Source organism: Cryptomeria japonica, chromosome 3 (assembly GCF_030272615.1).
Source record: "Cryptomeria japonica chromosome 3, Sugi_1.0, whole genome shotgun sequence".
Lineage (NCBI taxonomy): Eukaryota > Viridiplantae > Streptophyta > Pinopsida > Cupressales > Cupressaceae > Cryptomeria > Cryptomeria japonica.
In genome coordinates this window covers 819511528-819539461 of record NC_081407.1, presented here as the reverse complement: position 1 = coordinate 819539461, position 27934 = coordinate 819511528, and the positions used below count along the sequence as shown (strand labels likewise).

The following is a 27934-nucleotide window of genomic DNA, read 5'->3' as shown; positions in this document are numbered from 1 at the left end:
TAGTTGCCCAACCTTTCTCTTTAATATTTTGTATGCAAGTTTTAGAGGAAGTTTGTCCTATGGAAGCTTCTACAACTTTTTGATCCAAGGGTGATTTCTTCCCTTTCTCTTTCAATTTGTCATTCAATTTCTCCTTTCAATACTTAATAGTTAATATTCTTCACTTTGTCACATTTTAGCATTTTCTATCCTTAGAACCCGTGCAAGGTCCGTAGGCCTTTTCACAACAATTCCATTTTCTATCTGTATGGGACGACAACATGCCATGTAAATGTCTAGGATAGAGAGATCGACTGGTTGTCCAGAAAGTCCCTATCGCCTCCACATTTGTTTTCTAGATATCTTACAATTTAATTATGTTTAATGTTAAAGATATAAATGGAAACTCATAAAATTTCCTAAATTAAACAATAATTTCACAATTAATTGGTATGCTTGAAGGTTGTGATTACCTTTGATTTATTTGGGCATATTGTAGGAATTTGAGCTCTTGAAAGATAGTTATCCTTCCATGGAAGTTCACTTTTCTCACTCTACCCTTAAAAACAATTTTTTAAGAATGTTTGAATAAAGAAACAATTTTTATACACTACCAAACCTTTAACTCTAAAAACAACTTCTGAATTATGAATTATGAAATATTGAAACCATTTATTATAGAACCCCCCAAAAAACGTAAGACATAATAGCCTAAAAATTATAATAGTAAATATAGAAAACAATACCAAATCCTACTTAAAAAAGAAGCAACGTGACATCAAAAAGATTAGACTAATACTAATAACAAGCCTTTTCCAAAAAATATTTACAAAATTTCATTTGTAAAGTTCTATAAAAAAATGTCGGCCTGATAAATTTAAAAATTGTAAAATACATTTGAAATTGAAAAAACGGTCTAGAGACCATCAAATTCCAGACGTAGCTTCGCATAAGCTTAGAATGATATATTTATGTAGTATCAGTTGCACAATTCGGTGGCAATGGAGTTTCAAAGTCACACAAAGAAGAGACCCAGAGCCGTGTTCATAGCGTTCGGCACAAAGGGCGATGTTCTACCTGTCGCTGTAAGTTTCTACCTTTCGCAAGTTAGAATAAATGGTCATAAATTCTTCGGGGTTTAGAGTGCACGGATCCTCTTTCCTTCAACGGAGTTTCTTGGTGAATGAAAGATTTGTAGGGATTGCCAATTGCATCATGTGTTTGATCTGTGACTCTTTATATTTTAATATACCCGTAAATAACGGGAAACTCCAGTATTGGCATAAGGACCCTTTTGCCATCTCTAAATACATGCTCTGGTAAATATTATAAACGCAGCTTTACACTCACTCATTTACTCATGTACCCTGGTTTCTATTGGCGTCCCTATTCCCATAGTGATACGCCCACATTTGCAGGTGACAATGCTCAATAATTTTCGGGGAGAGGCACATTTACACCCCACACGAACTTGAACGCTTGCACGTGTATGAGTGAATGGATGCGAGCCTAACATTGAAAGCTGAAATTCCTATAGATGTGTAAATCTTAATTAGAAAAGTTTGAGTTCATGTGGATTGTAAAATATGTTCTCTCCACAAATAATTAAAAAATCCCTTAAAGAAGGTAGCACATTCAAGCTGCAACATGAATTTGATACGTACCAAGAGATACCCTGAAGACTTGGGATGGCAATTCTACCACAAGATAAGTGGAAGAACATAGGTATTGGCATGTCTGAGTCTTTTGGATAACTCTAGGTACATGCCAGATCAATGTTAAGAACTATGTTAGTACTCAAATATATCAATCATTTTTATGTTCTCTTATGCTGGAAAAGAGTTTGAATATCTAGTAAAAGGTAAGTTTCATATACCGAAACCACCCTATAACTTCATTTTTTAACATGATTTGTAGGCAATTGCATCAGCCCTCGCAAAACATCATCAACATTACCTTCTAACATTTGTCACACATGCTGCTCACGAGGTTTGTGCTTTGAGTTTCATTATTTGAAATTAATAATGTCTTTTTTTTATGAATTGATTATATATTACCAATGAAAAAGCAGGTTACACAGTACAGTTCATGCTCACAAGGAGACAACAAGTCAATACAGATACAAAAAGTTACATAGAAGAACAGTATCCACCTCCTGCCTGGGATCATCTTCTGTAGTCTTCTGCTTTTCTTTGAGACCCCTGTGTTCAAGGAGCATATCATATGTATATTTTTTATGCCTTTCCAGAAACTTCAAGTAGTTCTTTACAAATTGATCATTTCCATCTCTATCATAGGGCCAATATTTGGCTGTTTTTACTTCAGAACTCAGGACATTGACTTGACTTGTGGTCAAAAGCTACCAAAACTTCTCTTTAGTCACCTCCAAAGTTAGCGAAACCTTCATGGCAATAGAGTGAAAGATGAATCCTCTATAAGACTCAACAAGTTGCCTCTCTCTACCTTGGAAACATTCCTTGTTTCTCGCTTTCCACCTTTGACACAACCAATTAAAATTTCTTGCCAAGAAAATTTAATTTTGCTAACCCACCCATCAAAATCAGCAAGAAATAAAAGCCAAATTTCTTTAGCAAATAAACAATAAAAAAATTATGGTTCGCACTTTGCAGTTTCAAGGATTCTGGATGTAGAACAGGTTATTAACAGGTTGAACATGCCTCAAGTTGACAGGTAATTTTTTAATAAAAGCAGCCATTTAAAACATGCTTTCTTTGGTTCAATCGCATAGGATCAAGAGTGCTTAAGTATCTTAGCCATCGCCCATGACTAAAGCTGAAATGCCAGCAATCATTAAGCTGTCTGATAACCTCATATGGGTTTGAAAGAGAGTTGTAGATCCTTTTGGAGTTCAACCTTTGGAGTGCAGTTTCATCTCTCCATTTCAGGTTATGATAAATTTATGTTTCAAATCTAAGCTGGGCTGGAAATGAATGTTCTCATAGGCTTTTTTTAGGACTGAGTATGTTCTTTTCTGATAAAGTGGCAGACCATACTTAATTCTAAGAGAAGCCCAAGATTTAATTTTATTACCAGACATGATGTTGCTGAACTCTTTGATGCCTTTACTATCCCAATTCTTACCAGAACAGCCCTGCAGGAGAGCCAAGGGTTTATTCTTCCACTGAAGGTTCCACCATATCGATCTGAAGCTACACAGTTGATTTTCTTCCTTATCATAGGTTTTATTCCCTTTGATCCAACTTCTGATAATTTCCTTGCCTTCCAAATACTCTTAAAGACATTAGAGCCGAAAAGGGAAGTAACAAACTTGCCAAACAAGGAGTCATGAGGATGCAAACCCTTCCAAAGCCTGGCTTGTTTAGGTACAGCCATTTGAATGTTGTTCCTTGTAAAAATTTCCAGGGTTCATTGCCAATGAAAGATTTAATAATCCATTTAGCAGCAAGGGATATTCCTTGCAATCTCAAGTCTTTTAGCCCAAGGCCACCACTCTCTTTGTCTAAACAACACCATGCTCATTTGACAGTAGATTTTTGTTTCTCTCCTTTCCTAGCAGATCAAAGGAATTTCCTAATTCCCTTCTGAATTCATTCACTTGATACCTGCAAAACAACCATATTGAAGCATAATATAAGCTATAGGAGGACAATTTTTTTGGACATATCTACTTTCTACCAGAAGGAGAGATAATGTCTGTTCCATTTGCAGATTTTGTTTTCAATTTTACCTTTAATCCAATGCATTTTGATTTGTTCTTTGTTTGTTTACATAAGTCAAGTCGGCTGCCCTAAGATCACTGACTGAGCACATATAAGAAGGAAACAATCATCCACCTTGAACACCACTCAGAATTTGCCTTATTGCTCTGCTCTGCTAAACCTACCTGCAAAGTAGGATTAGATGTGTTACATGCAAGTCCTTAGGTCTTAATTTTTTGATTCCTTTAAGCCTGATTTTGAGGTGCCAGTCCAATTCCCTGATTTTATGTCTTCTAGGACCGAATGCCTTCCTTTGCAAATCTGGTCATTCACACTATAGGTCTGATTTTTTATTGTCGTTTCAGGTTTGAGACCCTCACTTAAGTGCTATTTTTGAGTTTGTGAGGCCTGATTAACCATCTTGCTAGGTGCAAATGGACCCCTGCCCGGCATAGCGGGTTTGGAAAGGTTGTGTGCACAAGTAGAATGCATGAGTGCACTTAGAAGGTTTAAGTACATAAACATAGGTAGGGCGCAAGTAAGAGAGGTCAATGCACAAGCTAAGCAGGGCGAGCTTGGATGAGACTTTGACAAAAACCTTGCCTTTGAGTCCATATGGAACCCCAGCTTGCATAAAGTTCAAGACAAAACATGGAAGGAAAGGAGCGCACTTAATGGGCTTGCTTGCATTACCTAAGCCTTGAGCGGGTTTAGAGTCTAGGTATGCACAAAGTGATAAGCGAGTGCATTGGGGAGGTTACGATGCACAGCGAGCTTGATATGGGTTGATGAGCGCATGATTGAGGCATGCTTTCATAAGTGATCCTTATCCTACTCATGATGAGCGCATTTGAAGTGGGGACTTGTATTGGCGAGATTGAAGGTTCATCAACAATTTTGCTAAGAAAAATCAGACCTTCAACAACATTTCTAACCTTGGCAGAAATCTAGGGTCAAACAGCAATTTTCTTGCAAGTGCCAAATTGTCACAAGGCAATGCAAAGCATGAGCATCATTGGCAGATTTGGAGGGCTCCTCTGCATAAATTGTCTTGAGCACACATGAGGTGTGTGGATGCATGGTGGGATTGAAGGGTTGGCATGCATGAATTGATAGAATGGCGGGGTTCAAGGGTTAGCATCCACAAGTAAGACTGGCTAGAAGTTGATATAGCTGAGTGCTTAGAAGGGTCATACACGGACAGTTATACTTAGGGCCGAATCTAGGGGAAGGCCTGCATGAGTGCATTTTAGACCCTAACATGCAATGGCGGGTTTAAGGGAGTCACTTACAAATTCATACCGAAGCAAGGGGGCTGAGTTTTACTTAACCAAATTTTCATATCTCTTTTTCCTCTTGGGTTAGATTTGAGACCTTGTATGAATAAAGATGCTAGGTATGAGCACACTTAGTAATGGTGTTTGCACAAAAGTTACCAAGTGCAAGGGTGAGCGCATAAGAGGGTTACTATTCACAAAGGATGATGAAGTGGGTGATAAGCATGCCTAAAGAAGGGTGCATTTGCCACGTTGATTTACTCAAGAATGCTAGAGTGCATATGAAGGAGGGGTTTGCACAACTTTATGCATACTAGGAGGGGGTTGAATTTTAATTAGACAGATTTTCATGATTTTTCCTCCTAGGTGCTACACAATATGATCTTGCAATTCAAGGCTCTAAGGTTATGTGCCAGTTCCTGAAGGAACTACAAGCAAGTTTACCACTACATGCTCTTCAACTTACTCGTAATCACCTCCTACACTCAAACAACATTGACAACTTTAACACCCTTTGACAACACATGACAGCATTAGCAACTTTGCAACATGACCTCAACTCTGTCATTCACACAATGAATCTCTTCTCAATAGCAAAGGTTAACATCCAGGTTACTGCCAAGCTTGAGACGACCTAACTAAGACAGCCAAGCCAAGCAAAAAGTGGGGGTCCCCATCTGCAATGGGGTGATGTGTGGAAATGTCACAACACCACTATTCACTTGGATGATATTGCTCAGGAGTGGTGGCATCATGGGATGATTACTATGGGGCATGATCAGATCACTTTATATGTTGAGTTCATAGAGAGACTTCATGAAATATTCAATAAGAAGGATCTAGAGCTGCATTTCAACGAGTGGGCTCTATTGAATCAATGGGGTTCGGTGGATGCTTATGTAGCTAATTTTTAGAGGTTATCAATGTTGGTTACAGATATTTCAGATAGGAGGCTTAGTGTTCTGTTTATAGATGGTTTATTAGATCCTTTGAGGTGTTGTATTAAGGCACTCAATCTACCCACATTACAGGAAGCCATTAAGAAGGCTAGGGACATGTAGACCTCTACTTCTAAGAGCAAATTTCAGTCCAAGGGATTCCCACAAAAGAAGGATAGAAAGAAATTTCATAGGGAATCAAATAAGTCAAGGAATGAGTCAAACAGGTTAGATAGTGGTCAATTGAATGAGATCAGGAAGAAGAAATTTTGTTTTCATTGCAGGGAGCCATGTGATCAATCTCATAATTGCAATGTCAAGGCAAAAGTAAAGCAAATAGAGTACTTTTCAGTAGATGAATTAGTTTAAAAAAAAATCAGATCAGCAATCTGATTTAGAGAATAGTGAGAAAGAAAGTTCATCAGAAGAGGAACAAGGAAACTGTGGTACTATTGCCCAACTCTATAGTTTTTGAAAAGCAATAACATTTAAGATTAGAGGTGTTCTATAGGGGAAATGAATAATAACTCTCATTGATACAGGTGCTAGTCATAATTTTATTGTTGAGGGCCTTGTAGCTAAGAGAGGACTTCAAACGGAAGAACATGAAGGCTTCAAGGTGACAGTGGCAGATGGATATAAGCTCACTTGTAATCACAAGATTTCCAACTTGAGCATACAGTTAGGGGACTATGAGTTGAAGGATGATTTCTGTGTGGTAAAGAAAGGGGATATTGATGTGGTTTTAGGGATGCACTCGATGCAAACACTTGTGGAGTTTACTTTTAATTTACAGAAGATAGAGATGAAGTTTGAATCAAATGGGAAGTAGATAGTACTCAGAGGTATGTTAGATGGGGGTCCCAAAGTAGTATCCTTTAAGAGGATGGAGAGGCTGATTAGACATGATCAGGTGGAGTGGGCAGCAGAGTGTCTTATAATGCCCATAGTTGCAAAACAACAAAAGAACAATTATCATCCAAATATTTAGAAGTTGTTGTTCTAAGTATAGCAAGTTGTTCAATAGTATACCACCTAGAGTACCATTTGGGGGGGGATTGAGCATGTCATAAAGTTGGAGGGTACCAAAACAGTAATCACTACACTACACGTGCATCTGAAGAGGCATAAGGATGAGATTTAAATGACCGTTAAGGAATTACTGGATATGGGGCGCATTAGACCTAGTGAGAGCCCTTTTGCTTCAATATAAGTGTTGGTGAAGAAGGATGGCACGATGCAAATGTGCATTGACTACAGGGCTCTAAACAAAAAGACAATAAAAAACAAGTATCTTATTCCTAGGATTGATGAGCTGATTAATGAGTTGCATGGTGCTTGTTACTTTTCAAAGATATATTTGAGGTCAGCTTACCATCATATTAGGATGAGGAAGGAGAATGTAGAGAAGACCGCTTTCAGATGCCATTTTGGTCATTTTGAGTTTTTGGTAATGCCTTTTGGTTGACTAATGCAGCAACCACTTTCTAGTCTTGTATAAATCAGGTTTTGAGGAAGCAGTTAAGGAAATTTGTATTAATGTTCTTTGATGATATCCTAATGTTTAGCAAAACTTGGAAGGAACATATAAGGCATCTTGAGGAGGTTTTCATATTGGAGAGTGAGTCATTGTATGCCAAAGAATCTAATTGTGATTTTGGCATGACAAAACTTCTATACCTTGGTCATATCATCAATTTGGAGGGAGTGAGAGTTGATCTTGAAATTATCAAGGCAATTGTTGAATGGCCTACACTCACAATTCTCTCACAGGTTAGGGATTCCTTGGTCTATGTGGGTTCTACAGGAGATTTATTAAGTACTTTTCATAGATTGCAGCCCCACTTATGGATTTAACTAAGATGGGGGCTTTCATGTGGTCTGATACAGCTCAGAAGTGTTTTGATCACATCAAACAGGTATGTCTACATGCCCCATTTTGGCAATTCCAAGTTTCTTCAACTTTTTGAGCTTGAGTGTGATGCTTCAAGAGGGGGGATAGGTGTTGTACTAATGCGGGAGAAGCACCCAATTGCCTTCAAAAGTAGGAAGTTGAGAGGTGTGGAGAAGATTTACTTTACATATGATCAAGAGATGTTGGCTATCATGCATGCATTGGCCAAGTTCAAAACTTACTTGGTTTGGGGCCAACCATAATAGCATAAAATCTTTCATGAATCAGAAAGATCTCAATGATAGGTAGCAGAAATGGGTGAGCAGACTATATGCTTGCGACTTTTATATTGTGTATGTTAATGGAAAGAAAAATGTGGTTGCTCATGCGCTTTCCAGGAGACCTCATTTGTACTTGTTGGTTGAGATCATTGCTGATTCGAGAGAGAGAATTTCAATAGAATATGCTACGGGTTCTTGGGCAGCAAGAATCATTGCAGCACTATTCAAAATGACAGGTACATTGATTAATGAGCTAATTATTTACAAGGAGAGGTTTTATTTGGTACCTAATTCACATCTCAAAGTGAAGTTATCAAAGACTTTCCATGATGCACCTATGGCTGGTCACCCAGGACTCTTTAAGAGTTACACGTAGATTTATTCACATGGAAAAGAGTAAAAAATGAAGTCCTTAAGTATGTCAGAGAGTTCCCCACTTGCCAGCAGAACAAAAATGAACATACTTATCTAGCTGGTTTGCTTTAGCCCCTACCCATTCCAAATCAGAAACGGGTATGTATCTCCATTGATTTCATCATTAGGGTACTTAAGGTATAGAGTAAGGACTAAAGTTATGTTGTAGTGGACAGGTTGACAAAGTTTGCACACTTCTCCGCCATTTCTGCAACATACACTATAACACATGTAGCTGATTTGTTTTTTAGGAAGATTTTTAGACTTCACGGGATGCCCAAGAGAATACTCAGTCACAAAAACAAGTTCTCGATTCTCTTTTGGCAAAACTTTTTTTAGATTGAGTGGGACAAAGATAGTGAATAAGTGGGTGGAAGGGTATCTCAGGAATTGTATTTCAGGACAGTAGAGAGCATGGTTAAGTGGCTGCACCTCAGAGAGTATTGCTATAATTTGACATATCATGTGTCTATTAGGATTTCACCATTCATGACATTGTATGGGTACGAAGCACCTAATTTTGTTGATTTTCTCTTTGGGGATAGTAGAGTGCTTGAGGTGAGAGTTATCATGAAATTGTTGAAGGAAAATTTGCAGCAAACATAGATTCCATAGAAGTTGTAGCTGATCAGCATTGTACAAAGCGTAGTTTCAAGGTGGGTGACATGGTTTACTCAAGGCTCTAGCCATACAGTCTATCCACTCTCGAGAAGAGTGGGTCGAAGAAGCTTAAGCCTCGGTTCTATGGTCCTTTCAAAGTCTCCAAAAGGATTGGAGAAGTAGCTTATGAGCTAGAGCTACCGACTAGTAGCAAAGTGCTTAATGTGTTTCATGTGTGTAGGCTCAAAAAGACACTTGGGCATAATGTGGTTCCTTCATCAAAGCTGTCACCATTAGATGAGGAGGGCAAGTTAATTTTGATTCCAGAGGCCGTTATTGACTATAGGGAGCTGTTGTGACGTATTCACACATCGCCCCATTGCAAATGGGGACCCCTACTTTTTTGCTTTCTGGGGTTTGCTTTCTAGGTTTTTAGAGTTTGTCTGTTAGCCTTTGCATGCTGAGTGTTGCCAGAGGGATCACTAGGATGGCAGGCTCTACTTGAGCCAGGGTGAGTCCACGAGGCCCCAGAATTAGGGTTTCTTTGAGAGTCTTCCTTAGGGCCTGGTTTTGCTCTTGTTGCTAATTGTGTCTTGCTTGGTGAGTGAGTATCATCCTTGATGGTCTGAGCTAGGTCAAGTTGGTGAGTGATGAAGTCTGGAATGTCATCCTGATCTTCAAATGCCCTGAAATTTGGCTGTCTGGAATGTCTTCTTGATCCTGAAATTTGACTAAGTCTGGAAAACTGAAGAATCCTCCAAAAACTAGATTTTGCATTATAACTCCTGGAGGTCCGAAACCACTCTCAAACATCCTAACAGTATATATGGAATATAACTTAAAGTATAAGAAAGAAGAAAATGTTATATTCCATACATGAATCCTAACGGAGAGACCAAAATGTCAAATTTCTCTCCTGACCCTTCCAAAGGGTCCAAAGCAAATTTCGCTCCTAACCCTTCCAAAGGGTCCAGAGCGAAATTCTCCATAAGGCATTCTACATTGCCCAAAGTCATGAACTAGCTCATTCCCATGCATTTGTGAAGGCAAAACACTTATTTGGAGTGAAGAAATGTGAAAATGAAGTCAGGATTTGAGCCCGAGGATGATTTTCACTCCTGACCCTTCCAAAGGGTCCAGAGTGAAATTCCAAGAAGACACCTATTCTTCACCTTGTTTGCACTAAAAGTCTTGTTCCTTAGACATGTGGTGAAGGTTTTGATATGTTCTTGCCTAAGAAGTGTTTGAAAGCATTAAAGGATGAAGATTATGACCCAAGACATGAATTTCGCTCCTGACCCTTCTGAAGGGTCCAGAGCGAAATCCACTTTTCCTCCACTTTGCTCAAGGATATGACCAAGATTGTTGACTTTTGAGGCATAATTGATAAGGTTTTGATGCATGTTTGCCTTAGAGAGGAGGTTGAGACTTTGAAATGGCGAAAATACACCTGGGAGGAGAATTTCGCTCATGACCCTTCCAAAGGGTCCAGAGCGAAATCCTTCATTTAGCCTTCTTTTGGCCTTAAAGACCTAGTTTGACCTTGCTTGGAGCCAGTTGGATGGTGGATTGTCTTGATTGCGATAGGAGGAAGTTGAATTGATCAAGTTCGAAGGAGAATGAGATGAACTTAGGTGAGAAACTAGCCAAGAGTAGGGATTTCGCTCCTGACCCTTCCAAAGGGTCCATAGCGAAAATTTCCTTAAACCTCAATTTCTCGCTTGTCAAGGCCAAATTCCTAGTTTCTAAGGCATGTATGGAAGTGTTTGACATGTTTTTGCCTAAGGGAATGACTAGAGGTGGACGAAATGAAGGATTTTAGCCTAAATGGTGAATTTCGCTCCTGACCTTTCCAAAGGGTCCAGAGCGAAATTCTTGAAAACACTCATTTTTCCCTTAGACAAGATCAAGACCTTGGTGGAGATGCTAGAAGAATGGTCTATGTTTGCCTCCCAAAGAGGATTGGATTTGGAAGAATCAAGAATCAAGCTCAAAACATGATTTTCGCTCCTGACCCTTCCAAAGGGTCCAGAGCTAAAATCTGCCTAGACCTCATTTCCTTCCTTGTTTGATCAAATTTTAATATCCAAGGCATGTTGAGAGGAAGAATGGACATGTTTTTGCCTTTGGGAATGTTTGAAAGTGTTGAAAAGTGAGGGTTTTGTCCAAGAATGGAAATTTCGCTCCTGACCCTTCCAAAGGGTCCAGAGCGAAATTTCCCATAAACCTCATTTCCTTCCTTGTTTGGACCTACATTCTAGTTTTGAAGTGATGGGATGTAAGAATGTGAAGGATTTTAGCCTAAGACTTGAATTTCGCTCCTGACCCTTCCAAAGGGTCCAGAGTGAAATTCCTTGCAAACCTATTTTTTTAACCTTGCTTGGGCTTAAAACTTTGTTCCTTGGGTGAGAAACGATGAAATTTTATCTTGTAATAAAGAATGAGATTGAAAGGATGAAGGATCAAGTCAAGAATGAGAAATTCGTTCCTTACCCTTCCAAAGGGTCCAGAGCGAATTTTCTCAAAACCACTCTTTTCTCTTAACTTTGTGCTAGATCAAGTGTGAACTAAGGTAAATTCAAGAAGGAGATGTCCCTAAGAATGACTTCAAGTTGCTAGTGATCCGTGAATTTGAAGGAATTGAGCAAAACCAAGATTTTCGCTCCTGACCCTTCCAAAGGGTCCAGAGCGAAAATTTTACAATCACCTACTTTCCTTGCAAGTCAAGTCAAACTTTGGGTTTTTATACCTTGGATGGGTGTGAAGAAGTGTTTTCTTGCCTTTTGGACTTGATTGAGGTTGAAAGGATGGAGGAATAAGCTCAAAACAAGATTTTCGCTCCTGACCCTTCCAAAGGGTCCAGAGCGAAAAACCCTAAAACCATCTTTTTCTCCAAAATTTGTGTGAAGTCAAGCCTAGGCCTAGGTGAGAAAAGCTCTTTGGATTGCCCTTGAATGATTTTTGATCATCAAAAAATGCAAGTTTTGAGCTAAAACAAGAATTTCGCTCCTGACCCTTCCAAAGGGTCTAGAGCGAAATTCTGGATAGGTCTTGTCCTTGGCTAGGTTTTTGAGTGAATTTTCCTTTTCAAGGCTTTTGAGGATCAAGCAAATGTTGCCAAGTAGAGAAATGGATTCAAAAAGGGAAGTCTAGAGGAAACAAAGTGAAAAGAATGGAATTGAGTGAGGATAAACAAGCAAAAGGTGAATTTCGCTCCTGACCCTTCCAAAGGGTCCAAAGCGAAATTCTTCAAATCCACTATTTCCTCCTTGTGTCAAGTTAGGATTTTGATTCCTAGGGTGTGGTTGAGATTGGAGTAAGGTTATTTAGCCTTGCAAGATGAGTTGAAGTGAAGAAGATGAAGAATTAAGCCTAAAAGGTGAATTTCGCTCCTGACCCTTCCAAAGCGTCCAGAGCGAAATTTACAAAATGTCATGTTTTCTTCAAGATAGTGTTGAGCCAAGTCAGTGATCAAGGTGAATGGACCTTAGAGATTGCCTTAGAAGAGATAGTCAATGAAACAAAGGTGAGTTTTGACCTAAAGAAGGAATTTCGCTCCTGACCCTTCCGAAGGGTCCAGAGCGAAATTCTCATCATCTCCTAATTTGCCCATGTTAGAAGCTAAAGAATTGAATCCCTAGGCTTTGTTGAACTAAAACTAGCATATGCTCACCTTTAAGAGGAATTTTGGAGTAAACAAGTGATAGAATTATCTTGGAATGCAAAATTCACTCTTGACCCTTCCAAAGGGTCCAGGGCGAAATTCTTATAGGGCCTGTCCCTGGGAAGTATTTTGAGCGAACTTTATTTTGAAGTCTTCTTGTTGATGATTTAAGGTGGAAAATGCTTTGTTGAAATGAACATGTCATATGTACTTAATCACCTTTTGGTTTATTTTGCAGATGGAGAAAACCAGGCCAGGGCAAGGACGACCTCTTCTAGTCCATCATCATCAAGGACAACCAATTCCAGTCCAGCATCATCAAGGACGACCAATTCCAGTCCATCATTGTCAAGGACGTTCCACAGGCAAAAGGGAAGACTCAAGGTGTTCAAGGAATTGCCAGCTACCTCCAGAACCTTCACTTTGCCACACCAAGGAACCACAAGATGCCAATGAAAGGCGTTTCCAGCATTTCAAAGAAAGGTACACCACCCATCCATCATGTCAAAGACAGAGGAGAATCAAATAAGGTCAGTGCAAGGGTCAGTTGAAGAAGCGGATAGTCTCAGAAGAGTTAATCAAAGCTAGCTTCTCAGCATCATCAAATTCAACATCAACCAAGTTACAAGTGTCAGACAAGGTGGCATCCCAATCATCATTCCTCCAGTTGGATTGGTCCACCTTAGCGTGTCCAGATTCAATGTACCTGACTCATCGGGGACGACACAAACTTCGAGGCACCTATCCCTGCTTCCTATTGGTCCTCACCCTTGGAATGTAATTTTCTAATTGTCTAGGGAAGTTTGTTGTAAAAAACCCTAATTAGGGTTTCTATCTTGTAATCGTAGCCATTGATTCTAAATCAATCAGAGCCGTCTATTTGTAAAGGGTTTCTCTATATAAGCCTTGGCTCCTCATTTGTAAAGGTTAATAGTGGGTTGATAGAGAATAGCTAGTTAATAGTTAATAGTTGGTTAATAGAGGTTAGCTAATAGTGAATAGTCAAAGAGTAGGAAATAGTTAGAGTAGAATAGAAAGAGAAGGTAAAGATTGTTGCCAAGATATTGTTGTAAAAGATTTGTAAACTTCATTGAAGAAATGGTGAATTCTATGGGTCGATTCAACAATTTGCATGGTCTCTACACTTCTCAAATTTGATTTCATGTTATTAGATGAGTGGAAGAAATGTGTATGATCGATGGTGAAATTTGTACATCCATACTACTAGTAGTTTGTTGATTGCAGACTTGCCTTGTGTAGTCAACTGGAATCATTCAGCGTAAGCTTAACTTCAATTGTCGCTTCTTCATTGATATGCGTTAGCCTGATGGTGTCCATGCCTATAGCGGTGATCTGAACATCATAAAGCTTTCCTCAGAAGATCGCACTAACCTTGTGGAGATGGTCCTGGGATGTCAAAGCAAGACTTAGTTAGAATTTCATCAAAGGTCATTCATTGCTCTTACATTCTTAGTGTTAAAATTAGATCCTTCCCTCGCCCTTATAATTTTTTTCCTTTTTCAAAATCTAGGACCAGTAAAATCTCACGTTCCAGCAATATTCAAAGCAAATTAGACGCTCAGGCAATCGAATGTAAGTCCCCTTGTGATTCCAGCAAATCACATCATACCACGAAGAGCTTATCCACACGTAGAGACCCTACATAACAGAACCTTGAAGTTTCTCCGATTGATCCTTCTGCGATATCTTCAGCATTCGGGAACTTTACTCAAGAGAGGATAAGATACCTCTGGGTATTTTATTCTGTGTTTGGTCGTGTACAAAATGCACATCAACAGGAGCCTATTGTGCAAAAGAGGATCATCAAAGAGTATTTGGTCAACTGGAAGAATTTGCCGGTAGAGGATGCAACATGGGAAAATGAACAAATCTTGTTGTATCTTTAGTTGGAATTGCTTGGGGACAAGCAATTTTGGGGAGGTAGGACTGTAATGTCCCCTTCTTAAGCACTTTCAGTTTGGAGACCATTAGCCTATTTAGCAGGTTCTTGTAGGCTAATGAGTTAGGGTTAGGGGACTCATGGTGACTATTCAATCCAGTTTATTTGGCGATGACAAGCATTGCATTGAGCTCAATCAGTTGAGAGTTGCATTAGGACCTTTTCTAGAGTGGATTCAAGCATCTTGTCTATATTTACTATTTTTAGTAAGTGATAGGCTGGACACTAACTTGGTCAGTTGATAGTATTTCTATTTTGGGAATGTTAATGGATGCATTCGATGTTGATAACTTGGTAGTTAATGTGGTATAGAGTATTTATTTTAAATAACATTAGAATATTAAGTTGAATTAAAGACTCAACTTTAGCATTATTTAATTTAATAAAGTGACTAAGTGGGCGCTAAGAGTTATAAGGTGTAATTGAAAAAAATTAAATAAAGTGAACTTTGGGATATGGGTGCCAATTTTGGGGGTCATAAGGTGGTTTAAAATAATTAAAATAATGCAACCCTAAAGTGGGTGTGAGTTTTGGAGGCCATTTTGTATTACGCTTGGATTGATATTTTGGGAACACATTTGTTTGGATTGAACTTGTTCATTCGTTTGCTTTTGTGAGACTGAAAACCAATGCAAAGAACATTCTCTTTGTTAGTGAAAGATCTAAGATGGAGGATTTATTGGTGATTTCAAAGAGTATTTCAGCTTGTATTTCTAGATTGCATCTTTAACTGAGAAGGCAAACCCTTGGAGGAGATTTGGAAACTGATTTGGAGAATTTTATATATATATATATATATTTCCCTTCCTTAGTTGGTCGTAGTATTTCTGGCTAGCTACCCAGGTTGGGAGAGGACGAGGGTGCCTGATGAAGTTGGGGACTTCGGTTATGGTGTTGGTTTATTGTTGGAAGGAGGTGTCAGGGCATTGGAATTAGAATACATTTATTGTATGCACTATGGAGCAGATTTGTGTTATTGGCATCTGTTGAGGTGCTTTTTAGCATAATCGGACATAAAATAAAATACCAAGGTATCTTATCCTCTCTTGAATAAAGTCTGTCAAATGCTATGCTTCGCGATCAAATGAGACAACTCCAAGGTTTCTGCTGTCAGGTCATGACCCGTGGATAAGCTCAATGGTTGATGTGATTATTGGTAATCCAAGGGGACTTACGGTGAATAATTGAATGTTTGAATTGCTGGAACTTAGATTCTAACTACTAGCTTGGAAATAAAAAAAGAGCAAAAGAGATGGGTTTAGGAAGACTACGCTACTCCTAAAAATGCAAGAGACAATGAACGATTAGGTGAAATTCAACTAAGCTTTGCTTTGCCATCAACGAACAACTCTACAAAGCTAGTGCAATCTCCTAAGGTAGGCACATGATGTTCAAATTACTATCAACAACAAAGACACCATCAAAGCAATGCATATCAATGTGTGAATAGCAATTGTAGTTAAGCTCATTAAGAATTCCAGTTGACCACACAAGACAAATTTACCATTAGCAAATTGCTAGTGGTATGGATATACGAATTCCATCATTGATCATTCACAATTTCTTCCATTCATCTAATCAACATGAAAGCAAATGAGAAGTAGAAACCATGTAGCTTGTTGAAATAACACATTTCACCATATCTTCAATGAAAAGAGTACTTCCATTTACAAGTCTTAGCAACAATTTCTTCTTCTCCTACTCTATTCTAACTTCTTACTTCTAATCTATCTATTCTTCAATTCTTCTAACATTAATTTGCTATTAACTATTAACTTTCACAAATGAGAAGAGTGAGCCTTTTATAGATAGCTCTTTACAATGAATGGCTTGGATCAATTCACGATCAATGGCCAAGATACAAGATCAAAACCCTAATGAGGGTTTGTTACAACAACTTGCTCTGGCCAATGAGAAATTTACATTTAGGTTCAATATTGAATGTTAACCAATATAATTTGAGGGTAGGTAGCCAAAGTTCGTGCCTCCATATGATGAGTTAGGTGCATTGCATTTAGACATGCTGACATGGAACCTCTTGATTGGCGAAGTGATGACTAGGATGCCACCTCAACTTGCACTTGTAGACTCGATTCGTCATCATGAATGAGTATTGAGTAATATCTCTTGATACTCAACATTATTCAGTTTTCTCAATGTGATGATGATCGATCTTTTCTTATTCATAGTCTTGATTTTGTCATTCCTTCGTGTCGTTCTTGACTTCATGTTGTGGAATCTTTGATTTCTCATCACCTCCTTGTAGCGCGAATCTTGCCTTGATGTTTTCTTGTTGCTGAATCTAAGTTCTTGATGCTGATGTTATTCACCTCCATCTTAACTTTTAATTTCAATCTTTGATATTTGATGGACCCTTGAATGTGATGAACTCTTCACAATGGTGATCTTCCTTTATACTTTGGGGTTTTGCCCTCTTCATGTTGTGTTAGGCCTGCAGGAACAAAGAAAACATTAATCTTGTAAATGACTATCTTAAGTCTGATTTGTGGATTAGACTTGCATCAAGTTATTTCTAATCTAATGCTATGTGGATTTTCACAGAATTCTCCTTTTAAAGTAAAGAAAAATGTCTCCTTTCCAAATTGTCTTCCAAAATCACCTTCCTTGAATGTAATTTTGATCAAATGAAATGATCAAAATTAAATACAAAATCGTGCTCTTAATGAAATCTGCTGTCTGGAAGTGCAGATCAGAATTCGAAATTGTTTTGAATGGTGAACTATGTTTGAAATGAAATCTGAACCCCTTCTTATATATGTGTTTTAGAGCCAAGGTGTAATATCCCCACAATTTTTTCCAATTTATTTCCAGTTACAATCACAACAAGAACCCATTAAGGTTAGGAAATCAAGATACAATAATGCTTAAATTGTAATCCTATCACTTTCTGATCACCAAGTGCCCAATATGGGAAGGTGAGAGCATACAGTGTTGAGGGAATCATTAGCTACAAATAATTGAAAATATTACAATGCTTGGGCAGCAAGCTAGCCCCTTCCGCTTATACAACGGGTGGCAGAAAACTAAAGAAATCACCTAGCGGTAAACCGGCCAAAGACAAGCCAAGAAACTGAAATAACAATCACTCAACCGCTTATCCAATGGGTGGACTGGGAATGAAATTAACAATCAACTCTACTGCTTATGCAGCAGGAGGACAGTAATACAAAATAAGATATAGGGGGCAGGCCAACCTCTTCCACTTGTTCAGTGGGAAATGAAGAGCAATCAAGGTAAATCACTGGATACAACTGCACATATTGCTCAATCAGCTCCACAAGGTACAAGGGACTCTCCACACAAGAAAAACACTCCAAACTTAGAAATCTCAAAATCTGATAAACTCCCAGCACATAGACCAGCAACGCCAAATCCCATTAAAACACTCACAACTCTCTCAATTCTTAACCGAATGACATGAGACTGAAAGCATATGACTCCAAGGAGGTAGGCGATCAAGCCTAGAACAACAAATTGACCCAAATACATTATGCACACATTCGAAAGCACTCAGCCACAAGTTACGACCAGCTAAGGGGGCGATTTGCTAAAATAAAGTCCAAGACACCAATTTAAGCTCTATAAACTCACAAAATGAATCACCTAAACTAGACAGAGAGATAGAGGAAATACCTAGAACGAGAAGAATAACACACAGAGACTTACAAAGAGAAACCTTCAACACACCACACGAACAACAACCTGGACACTCTAAAAACATTCCCAAAGATCAGAAAACAATACTGAAAACTGTGACATTATTTTCAATCCACTCCTTTGAGATGAAGAGCAGACTCTGGCTTGACTAGTTGCCATAATGCAAGCAAGAAATCAAGCAATGGCTAGGAGGTAAGCGTTCCCCGAAGCTTCACTCTGCATTTTGACAACACTTTGTTATAATATTTGCTCAAAGATCCCAAATAAGAGGCCAACACTCATATTTATAGATTTTTAAGGCTCAAATTCAAATGCAAATGGCGCCCAAATTCCCCTCATTTCACTTTCATTTCATGATACCTTCTAGACTTGGCGTTGCATTTTCATATTTTTCCCTTAGCAAATGGCGTCCAACATGACCCTCTCCTTAAGTCGAACTTTTGGAGATAACTTAAGGTGTATAAAGCATTTGTACTTTGGCATCTAACAGGAGTGAAATAATTTGCCCAAGTAGACTTAGGATAAAATTATTATTTCCTCCTTTCCTAAGTCATCCAAAAAAAAATCAAATATTAAAACCTTATGCCTAAGGTATTAATATATTAAAAATACCTTCCCCTCAAATACTGATTATCGCCAAATTGAGTTGGAGAATCACCAAAACTTAACTTTTTGGTTAACAGATTTATCACCTAACTCTATATTCTCATGTCCACAAAGGTGACAAATGTAACCACAGTTGAACGAGTCTGAACAAACTATTTACTGACTAATTCTCTGCTTATTTTACAAGGTGGCAGCTACCTTCGAATGATATTCAATGAATGGAAACTAACTGAAATGCTTTTAACCAGAAAGCTTTGAAAGGGGTATGCATAAAATACAAACACTTTTTAGATTTTTCAAGATTTTAAATCAACAAGATCGCCACAAAATACTATTCACAGATAATATCTTTGCAGCAACAGGAAACTGAAACCATTCACCAACTCAAATATAAATCCATTCAATGATAACCATTCAAAAGAATAGAAAACATCCACACATCATAATTCAAAGATTACGAATATTTGAAGCCACCAGCAAATTTTCTATATTCAAAACAGTAAACCAAAAAAAAAATGCTTAAAGAAGTTTTGGCTCTTAAGAGTAAATCAAAGTTTGCTGAAAAGATCCCAAAATGAATATAAGTCCAGGTATTTAAAACATTTAGAGAAATGGTTTCTTGAAGACAACCGTTATTTTAAAATAAGTCTTTTTGCTTCCAAGCCAATATTCAAGAAAAGCAATAAAACAGTAAAATTATGAAATTGCCCCCGCCTATTCAGCTTCTGGTTCATTATTGCCAACAATCTCCACCTCTTGATCAGCACATGCCACCTCCTAAGCCTTAAGCCTTTGTCTATACTCACGGTACCTGTTCATGATCGGCTCCAAGTTCAGGTCCTCTGGTACTGCTATGATGTGCAGTCTTGTTCTCCATTTTGAAGTCAACCCATTAGTAGTGGCAATGTTTTTGTGCATTTCATCCATCTCAGTCTCAAAGGCAATAGTGTGCATCTGCAAGTGACACAATCCCTTAAAGGATTGCAAAGAAATATTTTGAGGGTCTCTGATATTCTTCTGATAATTCTCCTTGAACTAGCCCATCATTTCACCAAGTTCTCATACATTCTCCTCAAAGCTATCCTTAAGTTCAACATCTAGAGCACATAGATTATTCTTTATTTTCAGTATATCATTCAAATAGTGTTTTAGGGCATCATCAATGTCGCTGATATAATCACGGTAGATCCTTTCTTTCCATTCCAAGGATTCTTGCCAAGTAAGATCAATTTCCTTAGGATGTACTACCAATTTTTCGGTCATCAGAATGGCAGGGTTCAATGTTGTGAGCTCTGTAACCTCCTTTGAAAGCACAAATATGCTCCCATGTTCTTTCCTAACTTGCTGTAGCTCAGCTAACAATTCCTTTCTTTTATTCCAAATATTCACATACAACACCCTAAACTTAGTAATATAACTGACACCAGTTCTATACATTTCATCTATCCATTCAATGACAGCTTTACAATATCCTAAAGTACCTTTGATCTTTTTCACAGTATCTGGATCGAGTCCTTGCACATGTGAACCTGAAGCCTCCCCAATTGCAGGATTTATAATAGATGAAATGAAATCCTTCAATGACTGCGCTTGGGATTGTAGCTCCAGGTTCTTTTTCTTCTGTTCTTGAGCCCTCTTAATCAACACATGGACTGAAAAGTCAGCATGGTAAACATCCCCTTCTAAAGTAGAAGGTCCCATATCCACATGACTGATCTTATAATCCATTTCTGTTATGTCACTTGCATTTACATCTTTAATAGGATCAACGATCTCTAGGAGTTGGTGACTAGATATAGGATCGGAAATGATCTGAGACATTCGCTTGGTCTTTTTAGGCTTGTGAGAACTTTGTAGCAGCAGTGCAATTGTATCCATCTCACTTGAAACAGGGGTGGACACTTTCCTTTTCTTCTCTACCTCTGTCTTCAGCCATGCTGGACAGGTTTTTTCAAGCCTTGACTCTTTATTAATAGTGTTGGGGGTATTTTGCATAGGAGAGGAGGGGATTTCAAGCAAATCAAAAAAAGAATGATCATCAATTATCTGTTGATAAATACCTTCAAAATCAACAAGGGGAGATTTCCCTCTGGGTGGCACAATTCTATCATCCTGCTCACAAGTTGATTTTAGTCTAGCAGTGGTTTCTTCAGGTTTCTCCTTATCACCACTTGACTGAGAACCTCGGGTTGGCAACCTATCTACAGACTTGGCTGTTGATGCTGGAATAGGGGAAGAGGAAACTGCTCCTTGCTCTCTATGGGATGATGACCTTTGGCTTTGTGAGGAGCTGACATGTTGTTTCCACTTGCCATTTAACCAGTCAAATGTTCTTCTTGACACTGGAGCAGTGCGAACCATAAGGTCTGAGACCTCTTCTTTGGATCAATCAACTTCTGTGGGGGCCACATTGGCAAGAGTATGACATTTTGGGTCCAAAATGACCTCATCTTCAATCACATCATCAAGAACGTTAAAAGAAACACCAATAGTATGAATTTGCTTCAAAGAAAGCCTCGTGAAACCTCTTTTAAAAACTTCAACATCATCCAAACAATCTTCCTAGAAGTCCTCGAGCTCAGGTCGATACATGTAACCTTTGGCTCCATACAAATTATGCTTCACATATCCCTTGCTATCAAAACTATTTCTAGATGATAGAGATTGAAAATGAAACTTCTCTAGAATTGTTCCCACAACCTTAGCGGCACCATTTGTTTTGCAGGAGAAATGAGGTGTGGACAACGGGAAGGAGTACTCTTTCTTTCCCATGTTCAGATATTTAACATTCACTACAGCCATCTGACGACAAACTTCCAGGAAAACAATATAATCAAATGGGAACTGAGGCAATTTCAGCGGAGCCTTCTCAAAACTCCCAATTCTAAGGTCTGTGAACCTATCGAATTGGGTGTAGAAACTTCATCACAAAAGCAACAGAGTCATGGGAAATCCGTAGACCAAGGTTTCCTTCCAATTTTCTAACCATACCCATCAAGAATGCATCATTGGCACGGGAAAAAGCTTGCATACCCTTACGCACGGTGAGTTGGGGAAATTTCCGGTAGATGGGTGCAAATGCAGGGAGAGGATGATGCAATTCCAACCCCGACCAAGCAGACTCTAGACTAGCTAGTATGAAAATCAGATATGAACACATGAAAGGCAAGGGACTGACGGAAATTCCACAATTGTTCATGCAAATGGTAGCTAATGATAGAAGCCCAGTCAATAAAACTCCCGGGAGCACAAATTAGGAGAATAAAATGACACATCTAGAACTCAAAAGAATCATTGCATGTTTTCCCTACAACATGATGCAGGAGGACTATAATCTTTGCAACTTCATCGTTAAAGTGTGTTCTTTTCAATTTGGCGGGCAATTGAGACTTACCTCCTTTTTCAGACTTTAACCAATTTTTGGCAATGCGATTCATACACCAGTCTCCATGCGTTCTGAAATACTCCTCCCCAGCTAGAATGGACGTCTTCAGAAGATTTTCTCTCAAGAAGGTACAAAGCGCGAGAGATGCTTTCAGCATTAATCCGTGCTACAACCCTACCTCCACCTGCCCAGATTTCTTGTGTCTCTGGGTTGTATCTTTCAAAGCATGCAATGATTAAATCTACACAAGGCACGATAGTCTGAAAACCAACTACGAAAGCCAAGCCACACTGAAGAATTCTTTCCCGCAACAGAGCTCTCTCCCCTCCTTCAATCTCTTGTAGGAAAGTCTCTAGGTTCAATTGTTCTACTTTTGTGTCTCACACACCTGCCTAGTGGTTTTGTATCACACTCTGCATGGACACAAGCTAGATAATGCACTTTGTGAAAACTCAAAAATGAGAGCTGGTTCAAAATTATCCGCCATCCCGTCTGTGTCCTCGAGTGATGTGACATGCCTTAAATGTTGCATTTACTTCGCCTTTCAAACTGGTCCTTTATTTCGGCTTGTTCCTGCTGACAAGGCAAACATGTTAGTCCATACAACAACTTGACACAAAGGCGACACCCCAAGACCTAGGTGAGACTGACAAGTCGCTCAGTCCGGAAAAACATGAACTTATGAACCTACAGTTGAGACTTACAAACTTTCCACAACTCCCGCTAGAGCGACCAAAGCACCAGACAATGGGAGATCGGGCGATCGAGCGATCAGATACTTTCGAAACTTCCTAACTCTGCGACAAGCTTGGAGAAGAGACACATTGCGTGACAAAACTTTGAAAACCCATAAAGTTCGCGACAGGGAGCTTGAAAAAACAGAGCGATAGGGAAACACTTAGAAAAATTTTGGATGGCGGTTCCAAAATTAAAAAGGGGGCAACATAACTGAACTACCAAAAATGGTACTGCCAAATATTGTACTTACTAAAAATAGTAAGTCCTGAAAACATCACCAAAAAGATTACTCTTCGGACCCTGTGGGTGAACTCAGAAAACCCAAAAAAACCCTAAAATCTTGACAACTGCCTCGAACTTACTAAAAATAGTAAGTTCGGAAAACTTCTCTGAACTAAATGCATGTCACACCCTGTGAAGCTCTCGGAAAACCCAAAAGGAATCCACAATCTAAATTGTAGAATTCCAACTCGTCAATAATCAAACAGCTCCAAACCCTAATTTATGCTTCCAGTTAGCCTACAGGTCTCCAAAATAGGCTAATGGCCAATTGAACTTCTCATCATTGAGAAGGGGACATTACACAAGGGTCACCACTTTTCACTATAACCTTTCTAAGCCAACTTGATTGTGTTTTGAATAAGAAAGATATTATCTCCTAAGGGCCGACCTGGTTGTGCAATTGAACATTTCTCTTGCAAATTTAAACCTTGGCGCCAACACTTATCCTTATCCATGATCAACTAGAAGAATTTCGGACCTTTCGATGAGCAAAGGAAGGCGGGTCGGGGTTTTGGAGGGTCAAAGGAAGTCATGTCGGGGTTTTGCATGGGCAAAGGAAGTGATGCCAAGGTTTCAAGGAGGCAATGGAAGTCATTTAAAATCGCCATCTCCAGCTTGTTCCCATCAACTTCTCCATTAATTCGGCCCTTTTACTAATTTATGCCATGTTAATGAGCAAAGGCAAGGTTGTATTCAAGGTGAGGCACAAGAATTGCTTAAGGTTTTTGTTCTCCATACGTCTAAGTTCATCAACTTACCTCCAAACGGACTCCTTGCATCTATATCCGACCTCTTGGATGCTGAGGAAAATGTTTTCTAGGCCATGTTGCTCGTTGAAAGATCAAAATCACTGCTTGACAAATGCACTAAATCATAATTCATGAAGAGCAAAGACATTTTCGGACTTCTTGGAAGGCAAAGTAAGTCATTTTGGGCCTCTAAGAGGGCAAAGGAAGTGATGTTGCTCTTCCAAGAGGGCAAAGGAAATTTTCCTATACTTAGCCAAATTTTGCCCATGCAACTTGCTTCTCTATAAAGTGCAATCAGACCTCTTGGATGGCAAAGAAATTTTTTTATACTTAGTGAAATTTTTATCCAAGGGACTTACCTCTCAAACTTCCTTTCCTATCTTGCTCAAATTGATATTACTTGACACCTTCCATTCAACCTTTTGCTACCTTAGGTTTTGATCAGTTGGATCGACAGTCATACATTAACCCTAGTCACTCAAATGCAAGAGAAGGAATGCTACAAGACATCAAATGCTCATCCTTGATCAAAAGGTTTTCTATGTTGATCGGGGTTTCTATGAGGTCAAAGGAAGTGATTGCCAATGCCTTGGAAGAGCCATTTGAAGAGCAAAGGAAGCGACTTCAGACTTTTTCACTGGCAAAGGAATTTTTCCTATACTTAGTCAAATTTCGCTCAAGACACTCATCTCATATCTCACAAGCCAATGATGATGGTCAAATAGAATGATCATCATATAATCATTCATTTCCTAAGCTTTGACAACTGACTAACTTCACTTAATCAAGAGAGAGAGAGACTTGACTTGATTTCCTCCTGGACACTTGAGAAACTACACCTCCTCAACGCAAAGGCTAATAGCAAAAGACTCTACCACTATCCTAGAAAGCAGAAAAAAGTGGGGGTCCCTATTTGCAATGGGGCGATGTGTGAAAACGTCACAACAACATCCAATTTTGAATTGCTAGTTTGCTGATTTTTAGACATTAATGAAAGTTATTTGTGATACAACAAATGGGTATGTTTGCATTGTGATTTTAAGACAATTTTACAATCTAGATATCAAACACTTTGATGAAATATTGTATTTCCAATTCTGAAAGTATATCTAAAATATTACTGGTTGTGGGTATTTTTGAATATTGTAATTTGAAGAGTTATTTTGTTTATTTATTTTCTGCAAATTAGATTATTTTCAATGCCCTTCTTTGTATCTTTGTCTACTTCTTTAAACAAACTCAAATAGAAAACAAAACAAAAAAAACAAGGGTGTATATTACATTCAATTTTACAAATCAAGTTCTCAAAATTCCTTTCCTCAAAATTTACAAAGATTGCAGTATCATCTACAAACAAAATATTTAAGAGTTCGTCCTGATCGGGGAGGGTAAGTCCTTTGACCTTTATTTCATTTGTCTTCTTTCTTAGGAAATAAAAGATAGCATTGGAGACAAGCACAAAGAGAGGTGCCAGTGGACAACCGTGTCTTATTAATCTTTGTAGCCGGAAGGGTTCAAAGAGAGAATCATTTATATCAACTTGAGCATAGCATTCTTGAATAAGACATTTTCTAGTCAAACCAAGTTTTTTCTTAGTCAACGAATTTGTGGGTTTGTTCTTCTTAGAAAATAACATGCTAGTTTTAGCAATTTGCATGGTGTTGTCTTGTGAAGAAATCACGTATAGAATCGAGAAAACCTTACCCACCCCTCCCCCACTATACCTCTCCTCCTGCCATAGAATAGTAGAGCCCCACCCCAAGGCGAACATACCGAGACCCGCAATTCCTCTTGGCTTCCCTTTTATTCCTTCGGAAGGAAGAGGCTTGGGCTCCTACACCTTCCCACATTCAACCCAGCCCTATAAAAACTATGAGGGGTGCTGCTTCTTCTCCACGACATTTTTTTATATAAATCATGTTGTTTCTAGTTCGTGTGTTGTCTTTGGGCATCTTCTGATCTACATCAAGGATTTCTTTCACCCGAAACAAGTTTTTGAAGAATTTTTTGGCAATTTTTTTCGAAAATTGTGTATTTTCAGCATTGTCTAGGGTTTCCCGATGGGATCCTATTTTTTGAATGATTTTTTTGATAAATAATGAGTTTTCTTTTCAATGATAGGCAATGGATTTGAGAGTGTGATTTTTTGCATTCCTTGCACTTTTTTTTACAAAATTGTGGATTCTCCAAATGCTTAGGGTTTTAGACAAGTTTTGGACAAAATCGTGATTTTTTAGCAAAATTTTAGTGCCTAGGGCATATTTTTTCAACATTTTCCAAAATATTGCAGAATTTTTTTTTAAATTTGTGGGTTTTGTTCGCTGTTCTTGTTTTACAAAATTATCCTAAATGTTTTAGTGGTTTTTTCACATAACAAGTTTCTTGTTTTCTGTGTTTTTGGATTGTGTGAGGGATGACTTCATTGACCAACATCATGTTCGAATGCAGCCAGAGGTTCACTAACAAAAATGACAATACCTAGAAATAGAGGATGCTCACAATTTTTGAGTATTGTTGCCTTGATTAGATCATCCTCAGTACTAACACCCGACCATATTGGGAAAATGGTGTCTCAACCTTGCTTTTGCATAAGGTTACTATTTATAGTAAGTTTTCACTTGAACACAAATTAGTCCGAAATTTTCCACAAAGCTTCGGATTGGCTAGATAAGCATGCCAGTAATTTTCTGTTGCAAGATCATGTCTAGATATGAAGATATTAAAGTTTTTGTTTTTGAAAGTTGCGAAGGAAAGTTTCAGAGTCAATTTTGAGGGCCTTACAGGCTCTGAAACAGCCCAAAAGTGTTTGTAACCAACATGGTGGGTTGTAGTTCAATAGAGCACGTTCCAAGCTTTCTGGTGCTTCAAACGGTTTGTCAATTGGACACCTGGTTCAAATGTTATGGCCTCTAGAAGTTGGGTCTCTTGAAATAGGAAATATAAAAATGTGTAAAACACATAAATGAGTCGTAAAATAGAGCTACACATAGTGCGTGTGTTGACACATTATAGGGCATCTTGGATTGGAGATAAGTTGGGTGCCACTTTTTGAGTGGTTTTAGCTCATGGTTTTGTAATACTGTTTGACGCTTTCATGTATTGTATCTCCTATATATTAGGTGTATGAGATGGAGGTTGTGTGTTAAGAGTCGTACAGTTATTGAGTTACCTATGGATCTTTGGTTGGTGATACTCTTGTGAAAGTCTGACTCTACAAGCATATTGCATTCTGTTGTTGATTTTTGAATAATATTTTGGGCAGCTTTTCAACTGTGGGGTTATTTTCCGAAAAGGGTTTTCCCCACGATGTCTTCTGTTTATTGTTAATCTATTTGCATGTTGTATATCTCCTTTTGTATATGTTTCTTATTCTATAATAGTTTATGATTTGTAAGAAAATTTGTATTATCTCCCCCACTAGATTAGTGTTATGAAGCGTTTTCCGCACCTTAGCTTCCTTTTAGACCAACAATTGCAGGTAAGGGCTGAGACAAGTTTGCTAACGTAATCATGAAGTTGTTATGCTCGCTAAACTATCCACCATAGATGAAATGCTTCCAGAGATTCCTTTTGGTAAATCATCTCCAAAAATTTGGAAACACCTCTAAGATCAGCACGAGATGCCAAATAGAGGGAGGGCCTTCTTCTTGAAGAATATGTTATTCTTGATCGTAATGGATGACAAGATGTCTTTGCAGGATCATTTGATGAAGATCAAAGGCATTTGTGATTAGTTAGCAGCTATTGGTCACACAATGGAATAAGAAGACATGCTGGTTATAACACTTCAAAGCTTTCCACAGTTTTAT

The 27934-nt window shown here is 38.5% G+C and overlaps 1 protein-coding gene across 12 annotated transcripts in view; it reads left to right on the top strand.

The window, feature by feature from the left end:
- Positions 1-904: 904 nt before the first annotated feature.
- The window catches only part of LOC131037288 (sterol 3-beta-glucosyltransferase UGT80A2), a 116897-nt gene continuing 89867 nt past the window's right edge, over positions 905-27934 (top strand). For 2 of the 12 annotated variants that reach the window (XM_057969364.2, XM_057969362.2), the window contains exons 1-2: positions 1504-1704; positions 1897-1968. In XM_057969364.2, coding sequence (XP_057825347.1) covers positions 1668-1704; positions 1897-1968 — 109 coding nt within the window. In that variant the 5' untranslated portion in view covers positions 1504-1667. The other 10 variants (XM_057969358.2, XM_057969356.2, XM_057969366.2 and 7 more) reach the window with 10 other exon arrangements.